The sequence below is a fragment of the Scyliorhinus torazame genome, chromosome 10, assembly GCF_047496885.1.
Source record: "Scyliorhinus torazame isolate Kashiwa2021f chromosome 10, sScyTor2.1, whole genome shotgun sequence".
Classification (NCBI taxonomy): Eukaryota; Metazoa; Chordata; class Chondrichthyes; order Carcharhiniformes; family Scyliorhinidae; genus Scyliorhinus; species Scyliorhinus torazame.
In genome coordinates, this window is record NC_092716.1 from 204,887,336 (window position 1) to 204,913,438 (window position 26,103).

The following is a 26,103-nucleotide window of genomic DNA, read 5'->3' on the forward strand; positions in this document are numbered from 1 at the left end:
GAATTAAGTACTGTGTCCCGGGGGTGATTCATGAGGACCAGACGGGATTTGTGAAGGGTAGGCAGCTAAATACTAATGTGCGGAGGCTCCTCAATGTGATTATGATGCCCTCGGTGGAGGGGGAAGCGGAGGTAGTGGCAGCTATGGACGCGGAGAAGGCCTTTGATTGGGTGTAGTGGGAGTATCTTTGGGAAGTGTTGCGGAGGTTTGGGTTCGGGGAGGGATTCATCAGTTGGGTCAGGCTGCTATATAGAGCCCCGGTGGCGAGTGTGGCTCCGAACCGGCGGAGTCGGAGTACTTTCGGCTGTACCGGGGGACGAGGCGGGGTGTCCCTTATCCCCCTTGTTGTTTGCACTGGCAATTGAGCCACTGGCCATGGCACTGAGGGAGTCCAGAAAATGGAGGGGATTGGTTCAGGGGGGAGAGGAACACCAGGTGTCGTTGTATGCCGATGACCTGTTGTTATATGTTGCGGATCCAGTGGAGGGGAGGGCGGAGGTCATGCGGGTCCTGAGGGAATTTAGGAACTTTTCGGGGTATAAACTCAACGTAGGGAAGAGTGAGCTCTTTGTGGTGCATTCAGGGGACCAAGGAAGGGGGATAGACGAGTTACCGCTGAAGAGGGCGGAAAGGAGCTTTCGGTACCTGGGGATCCAAGTAACTAGGTGTTGGGGGGCCCTGCATAGGCTCAATTTAACACGGCTGGCGGAGCAGATGGAGGAGGATTTTAAAAGATGGATATGCTGCCACTCTCACTAGCAGGTGCAGTCGATCAAAATGACATCCTTCCGAGGTTTCTCTTTGTGTTCCAGTGCCTTCCCATTTTGATCCCCAAGGCATTTTTCAAATGGGTAAGCAGGAGCATCATGAGATTTGTGTGGGCGAATAAGACCCTGAGGGTGAAGAGGGTGTTTCTGGAGCGTAGCAGGGCCAGGGTGTGGGGGGGGGGGGGCTGGCGCTGCCGAATCTATGTGGCTACTATTGGGCAGCCAATGTGGCGATGATCTGAAAGTGGGTAATGGAAGGAGAGGGGGGCGGCGTGGAAGAGGCTAGAGATGGTGTCCTCTGTGTGCACGAGCCTGAGGGCGCTGGTGACGGCACCGCTGCCGCTCTCGCCGACAAGGTACACCACGAGTCCAGTGGTGGTGGCGACGCTGAAGATCTGGGGGCAGTGGAGGCGACATAGGGGCGAGGTGGGAGCCTCGGTTTGGTCCCCGATTCGGGAAAATCATTGGTTCGTCCCGGGAAGGTGGATGGGGGGTTTCGGAGCTGGCATTGGGCAGGGATCAGAAGAATGGGGGACCTGTTCATCGATGGGACATTTGCGAGCCTAGGGGCGCTGGAGGAGAAGTTTGGGCTGCTCCCGGGAAACACTTTCAGGTACATGCAAGTGAGGGTGTTTGTGAGGCGGCAGGTGAGGGAATTTCCGCTGCTTCGGGCACGTGGGATTCAGGACAGGGTGATTTCGGGTGTATGGGTTGGAGAAGGCAAGATCTTGGTGATTTACCGGGAGCTGCAGGAAGAAGAGGAGGCCTCGGTGGAGGAGTTAAAGGGCAAGTGGGAGGAGGAGCTTGGGGAGGAGATAGATGGGGTTCTGTGGGCTGATGCCCTGAGTAGGGTTAACTCTTCCTCCTCTTGCGCCAGGCTCAGCCTAATACAATTTAAAGTTACTCACAGAGCGCATGTGACAGGGGCGAGGTTGGGTAGGTTCTTTGGGGTGGAGGACAGATGTGGGAGATGCTCGGGGAGCCCAGCAAATCACGTCCATATGTTCTGGTCGTGCCCGGCGCACAATGGGTTTTGGAGGGGTTTAGCGAGGACTATGCCCAAGGTGGCGAACGCCCGGGTCAAGCCGAGCTGGGGATTAGCATTATTTGGGGTATCGGACGAGCCTGGAGTGCAGAAGGCGAAAGAGGCCGGTATTCTGGCCTTTGCGTCCCTGGTAGCCCAGCGGAGGATTTTGGTACTGTGGAAAGATGCGAAGCCCCCTAGTGTGGAAGCTTGGATCAATGACATGGCAGGGTTCATCAAGCTGGAGAGGATAAAGTTTGCCTTGCGAGGGTCTGTGCAGGTGTTTTTCAGGCGGTGGCAACCGTTCCTAGACTATCTCGCGGAGCGTTAGGAGGAGGTCAGCAGCAGCAGCAGCCCAGGGGGGGGGGGGGGGGTGGGGGTGGGGGGGCGGGAGGGAAGGGGGGTTTCTTTTGCGTGGCGTTTGGGTTAAGGTGTTTTTTTTTCCCTATTTGTGTTTTATACTGTTATATGGGGGGTTATTGTATTTGGGGGAAATCCAATGTATAAATTTTGCTTGTTGTGTTTTTGTTTCTTTTTCTTGTTGAGGGGTGGGGTTTGTTGAAAATTTGTTGAAAAATTTGAATAAATATATTTTCACAAAAAAAAATAATTTCCAGTTTCCCAGACCTAACCATCTCCTCTTCACTATGGGTGTCCTAACCCACTACACCTCGATTCCCTCATAAGATGGTCTTAGAGGTCTCTGCGTCTTCCTTGAGCAAAAGCACAAACTCTCCTTGGGTGAACTTGTTCTGTCGCGCAATTTCTCCTTGAACTTGTTTCACTTCCTGCAAATAAAGGTGTGACGATGGGTACCCACATGGATTCCGTTATGCCTGTCATTTTGTGGGTTATGTGGAATGCTCCTTGTGCTGGTCCTACTCAGGCCCTCTCCCACAACATTTTTTCCACTCCATCGATGACTATCGTTGTGGCTTCATACTCTCGTCTGGATGTGGAAAAATGTATCAATTGCTTCCAATTTCCACTCCTCTCTCACCTTCACATGGTCCATCTCCAACACTTCACTTGCTTTCCTTGGCCCCTTTGTCTCCATTTTGGCCGATGGACTGACCACTAATATTAATTTCAAGCCCCCCAACGCATACAGCCTCCTCTACCACAGCTCCTTACACCTCCCTACCTGTCAGGACTCCATTCCAATTCTCCCAATTTCTCCACCTCTGCCACATCTGTTGCGATGATGCTACCTTCAAAAACAGGCTTTGGACATGTCTGTCTTTTTCCTCAACTGAGATTTCCCCCATCACTGTGGTTAACAGGGCACTCAACCGTGTCTGACCCATCTGCAGCTCCTCTTCCCTCATCCCTTCCCCTCCCTCCCAGGACAATGCCGAGGCCCTCTTGTCCTCGCTTTTCACCTCACTAGCCTCTGAATTTAAAGGATCATGCTCCTTCATTTCTGCCATTCCAGCATGATACCACCACTAAACCATTTTCCCCTCACCACCCCTCATCAGCATTCTGCAGGTACAACTTCCTCCTGACAACCTGGTCCACTTCTCCATCGCCCCCAACCTTTCATCCCCTTCCCACACCACCTTTGCATGTAATCGCAGGGGGTGCAACACCTGCCCCTTTTCCTCCCCCCTCCTCATTGCTCAAGGGCCCAAACACTCCTTTCAGGGGAAGCAGCCCCTTCAATTTGATCTACTATATTTGCAGCTCCCAATGCGGCCTTCTCTACACTTGGGGGGACTTAATGCAGACTGGGTAACTGCTTTGCAGAAAACCTTGGCTCCATCTGCAAGCATGACCCCAATCTTCTAGTCAGTTGCTGTTTTAACTCAGCATCCTGCTCTCATGCCTAAATGACCTCTCCAATTATATAATTTCTACCCCGCTTCAGTTCTGAAAAAAAGAGGCATACTGGCTTTAAACATTAACTCTGTTTCTCTTTCCACAGATGTTGCCAGACCTGCTGAGTTTATCCTGCATTCTCTGTTTCTATTTCAGATTTCTAGCATCTGTAGTATTTTACTTTTAATTAATCACCTCCTTTGTCTAATTGTGTACTGATTTATCTTGAAAGGTACCAGGACAAAAAGTGTAACAACAGGGGTGGGAGAGGTGCAGATCGAGCTGGAAGGATCGAGAGTAGGAAACATGGCTAGGCTTTGAATAAAAACGCAGGACTTAACTACTAGACCAGGCTTGCTAACAGCCAAACAGGAATCAGATAATTGGCAGATTCCAGTTCCCAATTGTAGCAATAGTGAAAAGCAGAAGCATTCAGCAGTAGACAAGAGATCCGACAGAGAATGCACAGCTGAAGAAGCTTTGAAAATAGCTCAAGCAGAGCAAAGACATAGGGAATGAATTTAATTGAAGTATGTCCCTCTATCTCCTGGCAGGATTCTGAAATAGACCTCCAATTTTGTTACCATGAAATACTGGCAGTCTAGAAAAAACAAAATATATGTCTTTATATATTGAAGTTTGTCTTTGCTCACAGATTTATCAATCAATATGTCCACCTTAACAAGAAATACTGTCACAAAGTATCCAATACAATATTTCTCAAACACATTATTTAACTTCATTCTGAAGGTGTTCCTGGCTCTATCAGCATCGATTGCCCATCCTAATTGCCCTTGTGAAGGTGGCTGTTCTTGAATCACTGCTGTTGTAGTGTAAGTAGACTCACAGTACTGTTAGGGAGTGAGCTCCTGAATTTGGCCCAATGGACTGAAGGAATGGTGGTGTAGTCCCCAATCAGAATAGTGTGACTGGGAGGGGGAACCTGCAGCCGGAGATGTTCCTATTTCTCTACTGGTCCTTGTGCTCATCTGTGGAAGAGCTTACAGGTTTGAACGGTGCCTTGGCAAGTTGCTCCATTGTATCGTGTATATGGTACACACTACTGCCACTGTGCCCCAGTGGTGGTAATCCAAACAGAAAATGCTGGAAAAATGCATGAGCTCTGACATCTGTGGAGAGAGAAACAGTGCTAATGCTTCGAGTCCATATAACTCTTATTCAGAATGGGCCCTTTGAATTATATGGACTTGAAACATTTTAGATGATGGACTGACATTGGGAAGTCAGGAAGTGAATTGCCTGCTGCAGAATTCTCAGTTGCCCACCTACACTTGTAGCCACAGTTTTTTTATGGCTGGTCCATATAGTTTGGGGTAACTGGTAAGCCCCAAGATGTTGATGATGGGGTTTCAATGATGGGAATGAAATTGAATGACAAGGGAACATGGTCAGATTCTCCCTTTTTGGTAATGGTCATTGCCAGGCACTTGCATGGTATGAATGTTACTTGTCACTAATCAGTTCAAGTCTGAAGGCAGACTTGGGCCACTGTCTGTGCGGAGTCTGCACATTCTCCTTGTGTCTGCGTGGGTTTCCTCCGGGGTGCTCTGGCTTCCTCCCATAAGCCCCGAAAGACGTGTTTGTTAGGTGATTTGGACATTCTGAATTCTCCCTCTGTGTACCCGAACAGGCGCCGGAGTGTGGCGACTAGGGGCTGTTCACATTAACTTCATTGCAGTGTTAATGCAAGCCTACTTGTGACACTCATAAAGATTCTTATTATTATTCAGTATCTGAGGAATCTGGGGAATTGCAAATGGCATTGTAAATGGCATCATCAATGAATGTCCCTACTTCTGACCTTCTGTTAGAGGCAAGGTCATTGATCAACGAGCTGGAGATGGTTGGGCCTTGGATACTACCATGAGGAAGCCCTACAGTGATGTCCAAGGGCTAAGGTAAGTATTCAGGCTGCGTTTGGAGGACACTGCCCATTAAATATTAATGATGAATGAATAAGCATCAGAAAACAGAAATAGAATCAGTTTTTTAAGCTACTGATCCTGAACTGGTTTGCAGCTGAAATGACAATCAGCATATTCTTTCTTGCTTCTCTGTGACTGGCTTGAGAGCCTTAATCACAGCTCCTTGGTAACAGGTTTCGTGGTTTAGCGAAGCATAAACAAAGCAGAATTAAAATAACAGGTGAAGACATTAAACACAGATATTTTCATCTTAAGTTTTAGTAATGTTGCATTAGGATTTGTGGTGTAGCAAAGCAACATCTCTACATATATTAGCATACACAAAATTATTGATAAGTCATTAGAATCAATCAGTTACAATAAATTCTTCCCTGTCAAGGCTACTGAAAATTCTGCCAATTTTAATTTGCATTATAATTTAGATTTTTTTTTTCTTTGAACAATTGTTTCCTTAAAGTTGTACACTAGATAGGACATGCAGGTTACTTGCACACTGAAGGAGGGATTGAAATCTAGCAAAATCGCACCCAAATTAGGCAAATTGTGTTCAAATGCCAGCTCTGGGATTAGCCATTGGAGCTTGGCAACCATTTTGTTATTATTAATATAATGTTTGATGCCAGTTTGATGTGTGGCAGTCACATGGCATTATACAGATCAGATAAAATACAAGGCACCCATTTTAATTTTTTGTAAATCCTAACAAGTTTCATAAATATGCAACATATTTCAGAAAAGTGCCCCTGCCACCTACATGATCAAACTCATATCAATGATCTGAGATGTCCAAGACTTAAACACACTTTGAATGGGGCTACCTTGCTAGAGCCATGTGATTATGTGACAAAATCCCCAGGAATATGTCCAACCAGTGTTAGCGCCACTATCTTTGATTTCATCATTATACTTGTCTGAGAACTCACTCTGAACATCTTGGGCTTTTAACGCAAGGCTCTCTTCCTGAGCGAACTTCTGACTAAGTTCTGAGGCCCAAGGCTGTTACAATGCAGCATCTTTGGATTCCCAGAAATTTGGTAAGTCTGTTGTAGATTGAATAAACAATACTGATGCATTTATTTCCAAACTGACAAGTTATTAGAGATATAATTTACTCTCCTGTAATAATAAATGTAAAAGGGTTCACATGATGTGAGCGTGGGAGCGGTTGCATTTTTGCGAGTTCTGGCTCTGTTCAAGTTTTAATCATTTATTTTACCCTGGTGCAGATTTCATATTTGCTTTCTCTTGAATACATAGCTAATGCTATGTCCCTGGAGGTTCCTGATAGATGTTTTGCAAAGAAGAACCGAGATAAATATGTAAATTCCTTGTTTGTTCGTGGCGGTTGTAGTGGGTTGGTGTGGGGCCCAGCCTCAGTGGCATAGCTGCTGCTGAGTGGACTCTCGTTCGGTGGTGCTCTGTGCATCCTGATGATGACCGTCATCGAAAATGCTGTCTTGGTTGAAGATCGCAGCCTGTAGTCTAGGTCATTAGAGCACTTTCCCTGGTGATGGACTGTGTTTGTGTCATCAAGGTAAGGGTGGCCACGGTGTGTCCGTGGGTCCGGTTCCTGCGAGAAAAGGGAGGCAAGCTCCCAATAGAGTTTGAAAATTGGCTACCATGTTTTGGTAATCTTGATTTGGAGGCTGGATGTATCAGATTTGATGGAGATGAATGTGACATGAACCCGATGATCGACATGGATACCACCATCACATGTGAGAACACCACCCACCAGGTACATGGTTCATACTCATGCAACACGGCCAACGTTGTCTACCTCATACACTGCAGGAAAGGATGTCCCAATGTGTGGTACATCGGTGAGACCATGCAGACGCAATGCAATGGAGGAACGGACCCGGTGCAACAATTGACAGGCAAGAGTGTTCCCTTCCAGTCGGGGAACACTTCAGCAGTCAAAGACATTCAGCCTCCGATCTCCGGGTAAACATTCTCCAAGGCAGCTTTCAAGACATATGACAACTCAAAATCGCCGAGCAGAAACTGATAGCCAGGTTTCGCACGCATGAGGATGGCCTCAACCGGGATCTCGGGTTCATGTCACATTACATGTAACTCCCACCATACTGCCAGGATTTGCAGAATCCTACTAACTGTCCTGGCTTGAGACAATTCACACCTCAATTATCTGTGATTCTCACCCACTCCACTCACACTGTTTGTTCTTGTAAAGACTTGTTTACCTTTAAAAACTCAGTTTCCAACCATTCTACACATTTCAATCTGTAATTATCTCGCAATTGTGTCTCTCCTATAAAGCCTGCGATTGTGAAACTGCTTCCACTTCACCTGACGAAGGAGCAGCGCTCCGAACGCTTGTGATTGCAAATAAACTGTTGGACTTTAACTTGGTGTGAGACTTCTTACTGTGCCCACCCCAGTCCAACGCCAGCATCTCCACATCATGTATCCCAATCAAAAGTTGGGAAGGCAATAAGAAAGCGACTAAAATTGTGTGGGGCCTTTTTCCTTTATTACCACTCCAAGTTATATAACTGCTGGCCCGTTTTGCGAGGTTGGAAGAGTTGGGGAAGAAGTATGGACTGGGGCAAGGGGAAACTCCAAGACTTTGCAAGGAAGGAGGTTCAGAGCTTCCCAATTGCTCCGGCCCCCTCGTTGTTCGAAGAGGTATTGACGACAGGGGGATTGGAGACGGAAGTGGTGTCGGCGATTTATGGGAAGATTCAGGAGGAGGATGGGATGTCTATGGAAGGGATTAAGGCCAAGTGGGAAGAAGAGTTGGAGGAAGTAATGGAAGAAGGTTTGTGATGTGAGCTGCTACGAAGAGTGAACGCCTCAAACTCATGCGCGAGGTTGGGGCCGACACAGCTGAAGGTCATATATAGGGCGCACCTCATGAGGGTGAGGATGAGCCGACTCTTCGAGGGAGTGGAGGTTGTCTGTGAGCGGTGTGGGAAGGGCCCCACAAACCATGTACATATGTTTTGATCCTGTGCAAAGCTAGAGAGGTATTGGAGTGAGGTCTTTAGCATCATCTTGGGAGTACTACATATGGACTTGGAACTTGGAACCTTAGACGCCATTTTCAGGTGTTGGGCTGGCCAAAGCTGCAGGCGGGTGCAGGGAAGATGTTTTAACCTTTGCCTCCCCGATTGCCTGGAGGGGTCCTGTTGGGGTGGAGGTCAGCTTCTCCACCCTGTGCCTCGGCTTGGCAGGGGGACCTACTTGGATTTCTGACTCTTGAGAAGGTGAAATTTGATCAGAAGGGTTAGGGGATGAAGGAGGGGTTCTACAATTCATGGGGACTGTTTATTTTGCACTTTCAGGAACTGGTTGCCATTGAACATGGTGGGGGTGGGGGGAGGGGGGGGGGGTTGGTTCATTGTTTTATTGTTAACTTTTCCCTGGAATTCACAAATGGATGTATTGGATTTTATATTGAGGGGGTGTTGTTTCTGGGGATTATTATCTTGTTTTTTTTTTCTTTTGTTGTATATTTGATGTAGAATAAAAAGGTTAAAAATAACATTGCGACTCACCTTGTTTCATTGCTCATTATCATCTACTCCCTATTTCAGAAGAGGGCTTCCTTTGATTAAAATATATGTATAATGCAGAAATTATTTAGAGGAATTCTTGTACTTATTCTAACCAATTTGTAATATAGGTTCTTTTTGTAATGCAAAACCAAAAAAATCGACCAATTTTCCTGGTCAGTGGCACAGCAAACCAGGAATATGTGTGCAGCTATGGAATATTACTTCTCCGATTCCATAGCATTGTCCCCTCGATACCAGTAGTATTTTAATCTGGATCTCACATGAATGCACCACATTGTGGTTCTTAATTGAGTCCGCTCATTTTTGCTGACAGTGTCACAATGATGTGAGACCTGGGGCTAGATCGCCGACGGCAAAATCGCGTTTGGCTGAAGAATCTACTTTTACGATGGAATCGTGTGCTGCGCCGTTTTTGCGATCGTCTGCCCCCTCAAAAACCGGGTACTCCGCCATCAGGATGTCACCCCAATGCTCCGCCCCCCAATGGGCTGAGTCCCCGATGGCGTGGACTGTGTCCAGCGCCGCCACAGTCAGGGGGGAGCCGTTCTGCTGGCAGGAGGGGCTTTGGCGGTGTCTGCGGGGACTGGCGGGAGGTGGTCTGGGGTGGTGATGAGGTTACAGGGTGGCAGTCTTTGGGAGGCCGGGTCTGTGCGTGGCCGGTGCCATGCTGTACGGTGCGGCCACAGGCCGCCGTCGCGTGCATTCGCGGCCATGGACCCGCCCATTGTGTGTGCGTGGTTGATCTGAGGAAGCGTTGACAGGCATACGTTGCAGTTTATAATCCCTGGACCTCAGGAAATTCTGCCATGGTTCTGAATCCAATTTCTCTCTCCAGCTGACTGCTCTGATCAGTATGAAACATAATGTATTGCCCTGCCCTCCATACTTGGCTTCCATTGTTTGCTTGATGTAGCGGTGAGACACAGACTGAGAGATCCTACAAATATCTCCAGAAAAGCTCTGAAACAAGCCTGATGTGAAAAGGTTGAGTGCCACTGTCACCTTCCCTACCACAGGCAAGTGGTAACCAGTGGGTAGCAGTGCAGCAACTCACCAAGGCTCCTTTGACAACATCGTCCAAAACCACAACCGTTACCATATCCAATGTACATGGGATCACCACAACCTGCAAGTTCCCCTCCAAGGTGAATTGGACATTCTGAATTCTCCCTCTGTGTACCTGAACAGGTGCCAGAAAATGTGGTGACTAGAGGCTTTTCACAGTAACTTCATTGTAGTGTTATTGTAAGCCTACTTGTGACAATAAATATTATTATTATTGTTATAATGAGACTAACATTTTAATCAGGTAGCTATAGATAATGTAATTGAGATTCTGAATTAGAGATTTAAGTGCATAAACCATTCTGGGGTACCGAGGATGTTTATAGCATCATCTTTTAATAGATCGTGGACTCAGGCTGGGTGACCAGGAAGATGCCAGTTCTGAAAAAGAGGGAAAGTTGGAGGACGAAATAGCTCTGGAAGGGTCTCAAAGCACACAGGGAGCATCAGGAAATGGCATTAAGAAGCATGATAGTTTGATGGTTGTGCAATTAGATTAGTCTGGACTAGTAAATCTCGATAAATAATCCAGGAATGAGTGTTCAAAGCCCACCCATTTGAAAATTTGAATTTGTATTTTTTTAAAATGGGAATAATAAAACGAGACATCAATAAAAGTAATTGTGAAGCTGTCGGCTGTTGTGAAAAACTAAATAGTTGCTAATGTCTTTTGGAAAATAAATCTGCCATTCCTGTCCTTTTGTGGTGCCAGCCCCCCCACAAATCTGGTTGCCTCTTAACTGTTCTTTGAAGTGGCCTACAAGTTACTCAGTTTGATTAACCTGCCCAGCATCTTGTCAATGACACCACATTTTGAGAATGAATATATATTAATACAGAAACCACAATCTGGATATTGTCCCTTAAATGCAATCTGACAATCTGATTCAATCTCTTCATCTTGACTTGCCTCTACAATTGGGGCAGATTCTTTTGACATCCAGAAAACAAATACTCACTGCAACCAATACACCATCCTGAAAACGTTAGTCTTTTAACAATGAATTGAATTTAAACATTCCATTGATTAATGTCACATCTTGTCTATGTCTAACTCTTTCCACAAGTGTCTTCTTACAAATTGCCTGCCTAATAGCCTGCGCCTTTTGAGCTCAGTAAATTATGTGGTGTTTTCAAAGTAATTTTCAGTAAATGAGGCAAAAGGCTGGCTACTCTGTAACTGGAACAAATTGGAGGGATTGCAACAACATGCATTTACTGTTGCTATATTTCCCTTTTACTGGCCTCATACATTTTGATGCCTGATGGTTGATAGAGCTCAGGATGGGTGTATTAATGAGCAATGAGATTACAATTTACTTCCAAATCTCAAATAAGCATCTCCATGGACAAGGCTGCAGTGTAGATGATGAGCTGTATTACTGCAGTAGGAGAATTCAGGAGTAAGTCTGGCCAAGATTTAGCGCTGGTGGATCTGAGAGTTTTGTGGGGGAGTTGGGGCAGATGGGATTCAAAGCCATTTTGGAGGTCAGTGAGGGTCAGGGCTGCATTATGTCAACCATTGTCACTCGGTCAACTGTAATGCCCGAGAGCTGCCACTCAATCAGAAGGTCAGCAGTTCAACAACTGCACCACCCAAGAGTGGTGACCACTGCTGGGGATGCATCTGGAGGAAGAAGGTGAAGGTTGCATTGGGATGATCGGCTGGGATGGTTGGTGAGAGCAGTTAACACTGTTGTTGTGCAGAGATAATCATTACCACTGGGGAGTTCCTGCATGGACCAAAAAGTGCCCAAAAAGTAAAGTCCCACTTGGAAGTAGCCAGGATTTACCCGGAGGTGTCCCCACATGGTGGGGAGTATCATTGCCACTGGTTAAAAGCTTATGGGGAAGGAAAGAGGTCTTTAGTTGGCTACATATATATGTCTCAATTGGCGTCTGGGCCATGTTGCCCACGGGCATGATGGCAGAAAGATGACAATCACTCCACCAGACACTTTCCTACACCATTTGACACGTTATCCCCCCCCCCCCCCCCCCCCCCGCCCCCGAACTCCAGGCCATCCCGGAAAGGTTGAGAAAATCCATTCCAGTCTCAGACCGGTAACAAATATTCTGCTGTGAGGGATCGCACAACATATGTTGCTAGAGGGGCCATCTACTCCAGGCATGCCTCTGTCTTTTTGAATTGGGGCAGCAATTTAAGTAGGATGTATACTTCTCTAGAATTGATGCCGTATTGTGGGAGAAGCTAGGTAAAATTATCAATGACCATAGCAGTGTTATCTTTGTGTTTGTTGATGATTGTAAAGTGTTTTTCTGCATTCAAAATCCCTCCAGTAATCAGGAAGCTCACTACAACCTGCAGTGCAATCCAGACAACACCCTGGCTTGGGAAGACAAGTGGCAGGTAAAATTTGTGCTATATACCTGCTCCTCAATGTCCACCAATGACACAAATTGCTCCCAACATCACCATTGCTGATAATTCAGTTCTCCCTCCCCACCATCGTATCAAACTTCTGCCATATATACCTATATACTTTCTTTGGATTCAGGCCACTGATTGCTCTCTTGAGAAGATCTCAGGGGTGGGATTCTCTCGTCTCTGATGCCAAAATCGCGTTCGGCGGCCGGAGAATCCATGTTGGCGTCGAAGTCGAGACGGCGTCGCTTTTGCGATTCTCTGCCCTCTCCAAAATGGTGTACTCCAGGAGTACGCTGCACGCAGTCCTGAGGGTCTCAGGACGTTACCTGAAGCCCTCCCCCCGATGCTCCGCCCCCGATGGGCTGAGTTCCCAACAGCGTGGGTCACTCATGCTCTTTTTTTTCGGGAACATGGCTGGGCAGCTGCGGACTGAGTCCAGCGCCGCCACAGTTGGGGGGAGCCACTCTGCGGGCAGGGATGGCTTTGGCAGGGGCACTGGTGGGGGGTGGTCCGGTGGTAACGGGCCTGGGCAAAGGGGGTCACTATTTGACAGGCTGGGTCCTCGCGCGGCCAGCGCCATGTTGCCCGGCCCGGCCGCTGCAGGCCGCCGCCGTGCGCTTGCGCGGCCACGGACCCAGAATTCTCTGGCCGTATCCGCAGCTAGAGCCGGGGGCTCAACACTGCGTGCCTACTAGCCCCCCACCAGACGGGGATCAGTGGCCATTTTGCACCATTTCTTCGGTCGTAAAACACCACCGTTCCCACATCGGCGTCAGCACGTAGTCTCAGAATTGGAGAATCCAGCCCCAGGTCTTTTATGGACCAGAGTCTGACTTTGCTGCCAATATCTCGGTAAATATTTTGTAACCCAGGTTTAGAAAAGACTGTACTCCAGATCACCTGTTTCAGTAATAACAATTGATTATTCCCAAGATGCCAATGTTTTGCGACCTAGGGTCAAAAAAGACTGTACTTCAGGTTATCTGTTACAGTAATTACAACTAATTATTCCTAAAATGCCAATAATAATGATCTATGATATAAAATTCTTCCTCAAGTGCTGAATTACTATTAATGTCTCAGATTAACTTGAGACAATAATTTCCTCAGAGCTGCTCTAGCTCCACTGACAAAACATCATATTTTTTCGCTTGGTTTCCGTGAATTTGTGCTGAATTGGGAGCAGCTTTGAGAAAATTCCTGGTATTTGTATTCTTACAGGTTTACAGCTGATTAGGAAAAGTCAGCCTCAATTATGCCATTCAAACATCTTTGATGAGTCACAAAAACAAAGGGCAATAGGCTATGTTGCTCATAAATATTGTGTGATACGGTAAGTGAATTATTATTACCTGGGAAATTATCCAGTTACTTGAAACAATAATTCTTTCAGCCAGGGGTGGGCTGAGTTGGTATTGGACCAGGCTGTGAATTGTGACATCAGAACTAAAGGAAGAATTAATTCTCAATTCAACAACAGAGTGAAGTTCATTAGCGGTTCCTCATAACTTGTATTGGAACACATCATTCAACAAAAATAAGAAATCCCATAGCATATCTGATGATGATGATGGGACATGTTACCACAAAAGGTAACTGGAGAAAGCAGGGAAATGTTGAAGGAGTTGCTCCAACGTTGCTCAATATCCTGATGGATACGTTAAAAATCCCATCCCGGTAGAAGATAATGTAGAATCTTTCACCAGTCATAAGAAATAACAGAATTGTTATGGTATAAAATAAACTATTTGGCCCATCATGTCTGCACTGGCTCTTCCAAATGAGCATTATGACTTGGTGTCATTCTCCTGCTTTTCCCTGGACCGCTGCACATTGTTTCTATTCAAATACTCATTAATGGACTCATGAATACCTCTTACCACTGATGCGACTGATAATACAAAAATAGGATATATCCTTTTGAAATTCTAGAAAGCTGCCATGGAACAATTTATTGATTTATTTCAAGATCAAAAGGGAGATGTGTGATAATATTACAATGTTTTGCAGTTATTCCTTCTTGGCTAGTGCACATAAACCTGTAGCATGTATTTTTATGTTCTCCTCATAACATTTTCATCTGCCTATTTGGATGTAAAGAAGTAGACAAAAGTGGCTTCATGATAGAGTTGGAAAATTGCCATTCCTGATGTGACAACAGTCTTTATCTTTGAATATGGGGCTACTTCCAGGTATTAAGCAACCAAAGCATTTGGTGAACATAGAACATACAGTGTAGAAGGAGGCCGTTCGGCCCATTAAGTCTGCACCGACTCACTTCAGCCCTCGCTTCCACCCTATCCCCGTAACCCAATAGCCCCTCCAAACCTTTTTGGTCACTAAGGGCAATTTATCATGGCCAATCCACCTAACCTGCACGTCTTTGGACTGTGGGAGGAAACCGGAGCACCCAGAGGAAACCCACGCAGACACGGGAGAACGTGCAGACTCCGCACAGACAGTGACCCAGCGGGGAATCAAACCTGGGACCCTGGCGCTGTGAAGCCACAGCGCTATCCACTTGTGCTACCATGCTGCCAAACTTGCTGAACATAAAAATTGCAGTATAGACTAAAGCCTAGTGATACCTAATGTATCACAGCACCCACTAAGTAAACACGCATGCATGAAAAATGTTTCATCAAAGATATTCATGAAGCTGGTAAATGTCCTAGAAGGCAGAGTTTTAGAGCAGTTCAATTTCCTGATCTGCATACATCCAAGTTATGGATAATGTAAATAATCCTAATAATAAGACGAGCATTACAGTTTTGATTTAGAACAGCTGAGCAGCAGAAGTACTCTTGCAATCTTAAAAGCTTGTGAATGGTGATGTTTTCTTAAAGGTTTTGTGGTTGAAATCAACTCTAGAAACATTAGGTTACCATATGTTTGGGGGAGCACGGTGGCATAGTGTTTAGCACTGCTGCCTTGCAGCGCCAAGGACCCGGGTTCGATCCCGGCCACGGGTCACTGTTCGTGTGGAGTTTGTACATTTTTCCCATATCTCGTGGGTCTCACCCCCATAACCCAAAGATGTGCAGAGTAGGTGGATTGGCCACAATAAATTGCCCCTTAATTGGAAAAAAAGAATTGGGTAAACATTTTTTAAAAAGGTTACCATGTATTTAAGCATATGCAAATGCAAATTTGATTCTAATGGGGCGTCATTCTCCGACCCCCCGCCGGGTCGGAGAATGGCCGTTGGCCGCCGTGAATCCCGCCCCCGCCGAAGTCTCCGGTACCGGAGATTGGGCGGGGGCGGGAATCGGGCCGCGCCGGTTGGCGGGACCCCCGTTCAATTCTCCGGCCCGGATGGGCCGAAGTCCCGCCCAGAAATTGCCTGTCCGCCAGCGTAAATCAAACCTGGTATTTACTGGTGGGACCAGGCGGCGTGGGCGGGCTCCGGAGTCCTGGGGGGGGGCGCGGGGCGATCTGACCCCGGGGGGTGCCCCCATAGTGGCCTGGCCCGCGATTGGGGCCCACCGATCCGCGGGCGGGCCTGTTCCGTGGGGGCACTCTTTCCCTTCCGCCTCCGCTACGGCCTCCACCATGGCGGAGGCGGAAGAGACTCTCCCCACTGCGCATGCACGGGAAACTTTCAGCGGCCGCTGACGCTCCCGCGCATGCGCCGGTAAACTGTCAGCGGCCACTGACGCTCCCGCGCCGCATTTCCGCGCCAGCTGGCGGGGAAACAAACGCCATTTCCGCCAGCTGGCGGGGCGAAAATCCCTCCGGCGTCGGCCTAGCCCCTCAATGTTGGGGCTAGGCCGCCAAAGATGCGGAGCCTTCCGCACCTTTGGGCCGGCGCGATGCCCGTCTGATTGGCGCCGTCTTTGGCGCCAGTCGGCGGACATCGCGCCGTTGGGGGAGAATTTCGCCCATGGTGTCAGAGGTTTAATTTAAAAAAATTATGGTCAGAAATTTGGATCAATGCAGCTTTAATTTGAACGTACTTTGTGTGAAGAACAAAAAATAACTAAATCTATTTGCTTTTTGTACACTCAGAAATCTTTCTTTTAATCTCAAGAGTTGTTAACCAATGCAGACTTTAATAGAAATACACCCACTTAATTTTTGTGTGCAGGTGATTCAGCAGTCATCACTATAATTAAATGAATACATTACAATCTTCTATACTGATGTACATTGTTGCTCAGCCTAATTTTCATGTCACATATTTGTACAAAAATAAAAGCTGTAAATGATCATAAATCACTGAAATTACTTCAGAAAAACTGACGGGCTGCATTTTTAGAAATGACAGTGGCTATCGTTGGTAAATAACATGTCTAGATTTATCAAATTCCATTGTTATGTGGACTCATACCATTGGCAAGTGTGGCTCACAAATTCACCAGCACCAAGTTTTGGACACAGGAGCTGCGACTTGCAGTGTGCAGACAGCTATTCAAATGGAGGTGTGTACGACACTAAATCAATCTCTGCATCTCATCTGAATGATTGTTGTGCAGTTCCGGTATCTCCAGCATTCATTCATCTGAACACTGCCAGAAATGCCTGCACATAATAGGAGACACTGGCCGAATAGCTACACATCCTGTGGCAAGAGCAACCTGCTTTTTCTTTAAGGTCGGCTGTCTCTTGAAGGGAAGATGTTAAAGAAAAGATTGCTGCAACAGAAATTCTACAGACTTAACACCAGGGCGCACAGAAGGATCTAGCTTGAGGGATGGCACACTGGAAGCATTAGTGATCCAAGTGGGAAGGCAGAGAGACACAAGGACCAGCAGGAGGCCAGGAGACTCTCAGGGCTTACCTGTCAAAGGACGTGGAAGCAGATGGTGAAGAAAGCCAACTCCCATAGTCTGAATCCCAAGATGTCTATTGATTTCATGCGGGTGGTCAATGTCAGTGAGTGCATCTTCACATGATAGCTCCTACCTGTCACAACACAAGTCTCTCATACTACTTAAGGCACCACACCCAATCACTCACCCAGCAGCATGACCTAGCACTCAGGGCTTGCACATAATATGCTGCCAGGCTCACACCCACTTCTCACTAACTTTGCAAAACTTCAGCTATTCAGCTATGCCAGGCACATCACCCAATCACAGTTCAGCACAGATACTGACATTTTGTCCTCTCTACTGAAGGGCAAGGAGGCACATAATAGAAGGGAACAGAGCAGAGCTGGCAGAAGACAAGGCCACCTACGTCTCCTGATATATACAGAGGAGATGGTTTTCTGCATGAGGGGGTTAACTGTGAGGAGTACTGAGGGTAATGTCAGCTTTCAACTGTATGTTCCTTCTTGATTCCCAGCACACAGGCATTCTGCTATTTGACATGATGAGCAAGTTGCAGACAGTGTGACCATGAACCTCTCGTTTCCCAGTCTTGTCCCACAAGAACCTTCCCCTTCTCAGTTCCCACTTTCAGTGTGTTAATGAACCACTTTCAACAACAGCACTAGAATATTGTCATCATTGATGGTTCCATTTGAAAAGCATTGTTAAAGGCACTCAGTTCACTGGAGCTTATTCTCATCAAACAACAGCAGCTTTACTGCTCTGGCTTTGAAGTGAGGGTTTATTTCTGGACCTCGACTGTGTTTTTCTTACCTGGTACATTGGCTTTCAATATTAGACAAAAGCAGATAGCTCAACTGGTGCACATTGCTACATCAAACCTTCGAGTGGTTCAACCAGTTAATCATACAAATCATAATTCTGGCAGCAAAACAACATCAGAGACATACAAATCTGGAGCAACGTTTTGATACTACAATCAAACCTTTTCATTACAGGCTTATGAGGTTTAGTGTACATTTTTGCTCATATTAGTTCACTTAATTCAGGTTTAAGCACTTTTGTGCATTTTAGTAGCGATTTCTTTGAAAATGTACGTCAGATTACTCTTCCATTATGATTTCAAATCAAAACTAATTTGACACAAGTACATGAAAAATCACAAATATTCCTGTTAATTCCAATTAGAGAAAAATATGTTAAATTTCTATTTATTACTTGTAACAATAGTTGCATCTTTTACCCTTATTACATTAAGATTAATTAATTTGATTTGCTTTCTTAATTTTTATTTCCATATATTGGCCTTTATGGGAATGGTTTGTATCTGTGAGGATCGGTCGTTATGATGTCACGTATCTCTCTTCATTGTCAAAAGAATGTCCTACAAAGAAAAAAAAGTGTTAAATTAATTGAAATTTTCAATTCCTGTTTTGGTTTGCTTGCAAATCAACATTTAATCTAGCCCCAAATTAATTCCAAAATTATCAATAGGTCAGAAAAATATACCATCACAAAGTTCAGCAAATTTAAACTGTAACAAGTCAGTAATAATGTTTGGAGAACAAAATGTTTCACTGTAAACAAATTGTCACAGACTTCATCAGCAAATGTGTGGACGACTGCGTGCCAAAGAACGCAGTACATACATTCCCCAACCGGAAACCATGGCTAAACGCGAGATTGACTCCCTCCTGAAGGACAGGTCTGAGGCGTTCAAGTCAGGCTACCCTGACCTACACAAGTAATCCAGGTACGACCTCTGTAAAGCCACCTGAGATGCCAAGAGAGAATATCAGACCAAGCTAGAGTCACAGACTAGTAGTACAGACTCTCGGCGGTTGTGGGAAGGCCTAAACAACATAACGGGCTACAAAGCGAATTGAGCAGTATCTCCAGCAGCAGCGCACCCTCCCCGATGAACTCAATGCATTCTACGGTCGGTTCGAGCATGAAACCAACGATCCGCTGTCGAGTCAGGTCGGCTTTCCTGAAAGTGAACCCTCGGAAGGCGATGGGCCCGGACGGGATCCCTGGTCATGCACGAAGAGCCTGCGCGATCCAGCTGGCAGATGTGTTCACGGACATCTTTAACCTGTCCCTACTCCACTCCGAGGTCCCCACCTACTTCAAGAAGACCACCATCATACCGGTACCAAAAAAAAACCTGCCAACGTGCCTCAATGACTACCGTCCGGTGGCCCTAACTTCAGTCGTAATGAAGTGCTTCGAGAGGTTGGTCATGATGCGCATCACCTCCATACTCCCAGAACGCCTTGATCCACTGCAATTCGCAAACCACCGCAACTGGTCCACACTCCTTTGTCCTACACTCATCCCTAGAGCATCTCGACAACAAGGACACCTGCATCAGACTCCTATGTATTGACTACAGCTCCGCCTTCAACACCATAATCCCAGTCAAGCTCATATCAAAGCTCCAAAACCTAGGACTTGGCTACTCACTCTGCAACTGGATCCTCGACTTTCTAACCCACAGACCACAAACAGTAAGAATAAACAACAACACCTCCTCCACAATAGTCCTCAATACCATAGTCCCGCAAGGCTGCGTCCTTAGTCCCCTACTATACTTCCTAGTACACACACGACTGCGTGCCAAAATTTGGTTCCAACTCCATCTACAAGTTTGCTGACGATACGACCGTAATGGGCCAGATCTCGAATAACGAGTCAAAATACCGGAGGGTGATTGAGAACCTAGTGGAGAGCTGCAGGGACAACAATCTCTCCCTGAATGGTAGCAAAACTAAAGAGCTGGTCATTGACTTCAGGAAGCAAAGTACTGTACACACCCCTGTCAGCATCAACGGGGCCGAGGTGAAGATGGTTAGCAGTTTCAAATTCTTTGGGGTACACATCTCCAAAAATCTGTCCTGGTCCACCCAAGTCGACGCTACCACCAAGGAAGCACAACAGCGCCTATAATTCCTCAGGAAACAAGGGAAATTCAGCATGTCCACATTAATTCTTACCAACTTTTACAGATGCACCATAGAAAGCATCCTATCTGGCTGCATCACAGCCTGGTATGGCAACTGCTTGGCCCAAGACCGCAAAAACTTCAGAGAGTCGTGAACACAGCCCAGTCCATCACACAAACCTGCCTCCCATCCATTGACTCCATCTACATCTCCCGCTGCCTGGGGAAAGCGGGCAGTATAATCAAAGATCCCTCCCACCCGGCTTACTCACTCTTCCAACTTCTTCCATCGGGCAGGAAATACAAAGTCTGAGAACACGCACAAACTTCTTCCCCACTGTTACCAGACTCATAAACGACCCTCTTATGGACTGACCTCATTAACACTACATCCCTGTATGCTTCATCCGATGCCGGTGTTATGTAGTTACATCGTGTACCTTGCATTGCCCTATTACGTATTTTCTTTGATTTCCTTTTCTTTCCATGTACTTAATGATCAGTTGATCTGATCGCAGAAAAATACTTTTCACTGTACCTTGGTACACGTGACAATAAACAAAATCCAAACAAAATCCAATTGCACAACGGGATTTAGATATAAACAAAAATAGTATTCTGAATTATAGACCAAACCTGCAGCTGCTTCAACCAACCTTTCCAGTAAAATGGGTGTGAGGATCATGGGCCGGGATTCTCCCCTACCCGGCGGGGCGGGGGAATCCTGCGTAATGGAGTGGCGGGAACCACTCCGGCGTCGGGCCGCCCCAAAAGGTTCGGAATTCTCCGCACCTTTAGGGGCCAAGTCCTCACCTTGAGGGGCTAGGCCCGCGCCGGAGTGATTTCCGCCCCGCCGGCTGGCGGGAAAGGTGTTTGGCAAATACAGCTGGACGCGTCCAGTCACAAACTGTGCACGTTCAACACCCCGTTCGGCCGCTACTGTTACAACCGCATGCCTTTCGGTATCATATCTGCCTCCAAAGTGTTTAATCGCATCATGGAACAGATGATGGAGGGCATCGAGGGGATACGAGTATACGTTGACGACGTGATCATCTGGTCCATAACGCCCCAGGAACACATCGCTCGCCTCAAGCAGGTCTTCCAGCGAATTCATGGACATGGTCTCCAGCTCAACAGGGCCAAGTGCTCATTTGGTCAATCTGATATAAAGTTTCTAGGCGACCACATCTCGCGGCAGGGTGTGCGGCCAGACGCCGACAAGGTCTTGGCGATCAACGCCATGAAGACCCCGGAGGACAAGAAGGCAGTCATCCGCTCCCTCGGGATGGTCAACTTTCTCGGGAAATTCATTCCCAATATGGCATCCCACACCACGGCCCTCCGCCATCTCGTCAAGAAGTCAACGGAATTCCAGTGGCTGCCCACACTTGAAGCGGAATGGTGTGAGCTGAAGGCAAAGCTCCCCACAGCCCCAGTTCTAGCGTTCTTTGACCCAACCAAGGAAACCAAGATATCAACTGATGCAAGCCAGGACGGCATTGGGGCAGTGCTCCTCCAGCGAGATGACTCCTCGTCCTGGGCTCCAGTGGCATATGCCTCCAGGGCCATGACGCCCACTGAGCAACGGTATGCTCAGATCGAAAAGAAGTGTCTGGGTCTCCTGACAGGAAGTCAAGTTTCATGACTACGTGTACGGCCTGCTGAAATTCATGGTGGAAACAGACCACAGGCCTCTAGTCCACATAATCCAGAAGGATTTAAATGACATGACACCTCGGTTAAAGCGAATTCTTCTTCGACTCCGCCGCTATGACTTCGAACTTGTCTACATGTCAGGCAAAGAGCTGATCATTGCAGATGCCCTATCCCGGTCCATCACCACACCGTGTGAACAAGGTGACTTCATCTGCCACATAGAAGCGCAAGTGCAATTGTGTGCCACCAACCTCCCAGACTCTGATGAATGGGTGGTCCAAATTTGTGAGGAACCTGCCAAGGATCTGAATAGGGGACACTTCCAGTTGTATAGGGAATGAGGCAGGGTCGCCCTCTGTCCTCCCGCACAGGGGAAAGGGGTTGGGAGAGTGGGGCAGCATCATCAGGGATTGGGGCAGTTGGGGACACGTGTGTAGAATTTTTAAAAGTGAATGCCGATAAATATGATGTCTCTGGCTCTTTCTTCTGCAATGTGGGCTGAGCACCAATCCCTTGCCCCAGCTCTCTGGACATGGAGGTTCTGTTTGCTTCTTGCCCCCCTGTCCCTACAGCCACACCCCCTGCCCCCATCCCATCCCCCAGTACAGCACATGCAGGTGATGGGTGTGAGAGAGCATTCAGCAGACAGGCAGGGGTCAGATTATGGCGTAGATTGAGGAGCTCAAGCGTTCAACTCTCTGCGGGTTATCATCAACACCCTGCTCTTGACAGTGACCCACTTACACAGCCGACACACTCCCATCACCCTGGAGAGTGCATACTGGGGACAGGCACTGTTGGCGTGGGCCAGGGGTAGGGGTGGGGGAAGACTGAGGGATGGCAGCGGAGGGGGTTGAGAGGCGGGCGGGGGGAATGACGGACGAGGCCACACCCTATGTGAAGTGGGCGAGGATGAGGGCCTCCCTGGCCCTCTGGGCTTGCCGGACCCTCACTGCTGCCAGCTGTCCTCCATCCGCCAGCTGGTCCTGCGGGCCCTCCCCAGGCTTGTCCTCCATTCCATCTTGGTCAGGCGGCTCCTCGTCCTTCTCCTCGGATGTGCCCACATGATCCTCCTCTTCACTTCAGCACGTTGTCCCGTTGCTGTGCCAGGTTATGGAGGACACAGCAGACCACCACAAAGTGGGCAACCCTCTGGGGAGTGTACTACAGTGCACCACCAGAGCAGTCGAGGCATCGGAACTGCATGTTGAGGAGTCCAGTGCACCGCTCACCCATGTGGCCGCATGGGTCTCGTTTTATTGGGTCTCCGCATTGGTCACTGGCCTCTGTACTGGTGTCATTAGCCAGGTCCTCAGTGGGTACCCCTTATTTTACAAGAGCCAACTGGCCATCCTGGGGTGCTCCTCGAAGCGGCCGGAATGTCTGACTGCCCCAGGGTGTAGCTGTCGGGCACACACCCTGGGAAACGTGCACACATGTGCATGATCATCATGTGGTGGTAACACACGAGTTGTATGTTCAGGGAGTGGAACCCCTTCCTGTTGATGTAGGGCACTCCCAGATGGCCCGGTGAGCGCAAGGTGACATCACAGGCTTCCAGTGCAGAAGGAGGCCATTCAGCCCATCGAGTCTGTACCGGCCCTACCTAAGAGCACCAACAGATCGGCATCTGATGCAGTTCTCGATTTTGGCCTCTCCCACCGATCTAACGGCCTCGTCGCCCTCTCGCTTAATTGCAATGCGGCCATTAAATTACTCTCCTTGTAACATCTTTCAGAGACTTAACAGAATTCAGATGGTCTGTAATCGACTGTTGATTGAAAGGCAACTAAAAAAACTTGCTTTATTCAACTACCCCTTTCACAGATGCAGATTTGCACCTAAAATTAATGAAGATTTAAATTATAGACAACCCTTTCTGGAAATGTTATGGGCGGGATTCTCCGAGCCTCCACGCCGAAATCGCGATTGGCACGGGGTGCAGAATGGGCGTTGACGCCGAAATCCGGTGCGACGCCGCACCTGCAATTCTCCAGTCCTCGGAGAATCGCCATGAATCGCTTGCGCATGGTCTACGTGGCACGGATAGGAGGCCATTGACAGAGGCGATTCTCTGAGGACAACTGGCCGAGTTCCCGAAGGCGTGGTTCTAACCACATTTTGCCTGTCGAGAACGGTCAGTGGCGGCTGCGGATTTACTCCACGGTCGCCCTGGTGGGGGGTGGGGGATCCTTCACCGGGGGGGGGGGGGGGGGGGGGGGCTCACAGATGACCAGGCAAGCGATCGGGGACCTACATTCCTGGTGCCACTCCGCGGGCTCAGTCCGCCATGTCGCACGGGGCGGCTGCCGCCGTGCGCATGCGCGGACTCCCAACCGGAAGTGCAGGGCCCCGTATCCGCAGCCAGAGCTGTGAGGAGCACTCCGGGGCCCTGCTAGCCCCTTGCAGATAAGAGAATCACTCTGGACTTTCTTAAGGAACGCCTGTGTTTTGACGCTGGCGTGGGGACGTAGCCCCATTATTGGAGAATCCCACCCACGTTTCCTGAAGCCAGGATGACAGGTGTGCAAGGTATCATTGCCAACTTGCTTCTAAGCCTTGAATTTACCAACAAGGAGCTGTTCTGTACATGGAACCTGTATGTTTGATTACTCACTGTTTATTCATGATATCCACACAATGGATTCAGTAGTTGGTGTTCATTTAAGATTAAAAGATTTAAAAAAATATTCATGTGCATAACAAAATTAAGAACAGTCCTTTGCCTGTTCTTTATTTTGAAGAGCAGCAAGTGGTAGAGTGATGACATTAGAAATAGAGAATTAAAAAAAAAGATTAATATAAAATGGTAATTCACATGATCAATACTCCACTAAGGAGAGATGGAAATTCACCAAAGCCTGGCTGTAAATTTAACTTACACTTCATCTTCATATTCCTTTGGCGGGGACAAGGCAATAACGAGGTCTATCCAGTCCTGTAATAGAAATACAATAGCTCTAAGTTACTGTTGATAATGGTTTTTGATGGTTCTCTGATAGACAAAAGCAGACAGTTAGAGATCAGGAAGAATGAGGCTTGAGCTGCCTTAACTGGTCGCAGCTAGGCATTGACAGAGGTGTAAAAATTAATCCAAATCTCCTAAAAGGCTGGAAAGAAAAAAACCCAGCTGGTTCCTATGCTTGATTACAATCTAATTACTTCCTTTCAGTGTCTGGGAGTGTCAGTTGATGATTGCAGGATCCAGTTTCACTGTTGGCTAGATGCTAGAGTATGATGCACAATGACACCTAGGGCATGGGTTCAATCCCTATACTGGCTGCAGTAGTTCATGGAGACCTGCCTCCACACCTTGCCCCAGAATTGCAAATTGATGTATCTCAAGCTATATTTAACCAATTGCCTCTCTCTCATGGAGAAAGATGCCTCTGGTCATTTGTGGACTATGGCTAATAACCTGATGTGCTTGTGAAGTGCCTTAGGCTGTTTTACCATGTTTACCACTGTACAATAATAATAATCTTTATTAGTGTCACAAGTAGGCTTGCATTAACACTGCAATGAAGTTACTGTGAAAATCCCCTAGTCGCCACACTCCGGCGCCTATTTGGGTACAGTGAGGGAGAATTCAGAATGTCCAATTCACCAAACAAGCACGTCTTTCAGGAATTGTGTGAAGAAACTGGAGTACCCGGAGGAAACCCACACAGTCACGGGGAGAACGTGCAGACTCCGCACAGACAGTGACCCAAGCTGGGAATTGAACCGGGGTCCCTGGCACTGTGAAGCAACAGTGCTAATTGCAAGTTATTTTATTTTTTGCTACATTTTAAAGATATATTTTTATTGAAGTTTTTAATTTATGGCAGGTATATCTTATCATACAGTTCAATTATACAGTTATGTCACTCAGAACTGAGGTTATAAAGAATTTACATCCTTTAACTATACATGTGGTTAAAATTTACATTAGTGTTATCCAACAAAAACAGAGAGCCAAAAACAAAAATATGACAAAAGAGTAAAGTGGTCTATTTACATTGCAGTGACCAGTGTTGTATAGATATAGTCCAAGATGCCCCTGCTTTCCCCTTTGAGAACTGATCAGTGGTGATTTAACCTGAAGGTCACCACACCTCACGTGAGAGGCAGGTTGAGAATAACCTCAGCCAGTACAGGAATTGAACCCACACTGTTGGCATCGCTC

General features: G+C 47.2%; 1 protein-coding gene across 5 annotated transcripts in view; it reads right to left on the reverse strand.

Annotated features, from left to right (window-relative positions):
* Positions 1-16,481: 16,481 nt before the first annotated feature.
* The window catches only part of ush1c (Usher syndrome 1C), a 420,683-nt gene continuing 411,061 nt past the window's right edge, over positions 16,482-26,103 (reverse strand). For all 5 annotated transcript variants that reach the window (XM_072466296.1, XM_072466295.1, XM_072466293.1 and 2 more), the window contains 2 exons: positions 24,818-24,873; positions 16,482-18,716 (listed from right to left, as the gene is read on the reverse strand). In XM_072466296.1, the coding sequence (XP_072322397.1) occupies positions 18,704-18,716; positions 24,818-24,873 (69 nt within the window). In that variant the 3' untranslated portion in view covers positions 16,482-18,703. The remainder of the gene's footprint in view (positions 18,717-24,817; positions 24,874-26,103) is intronic.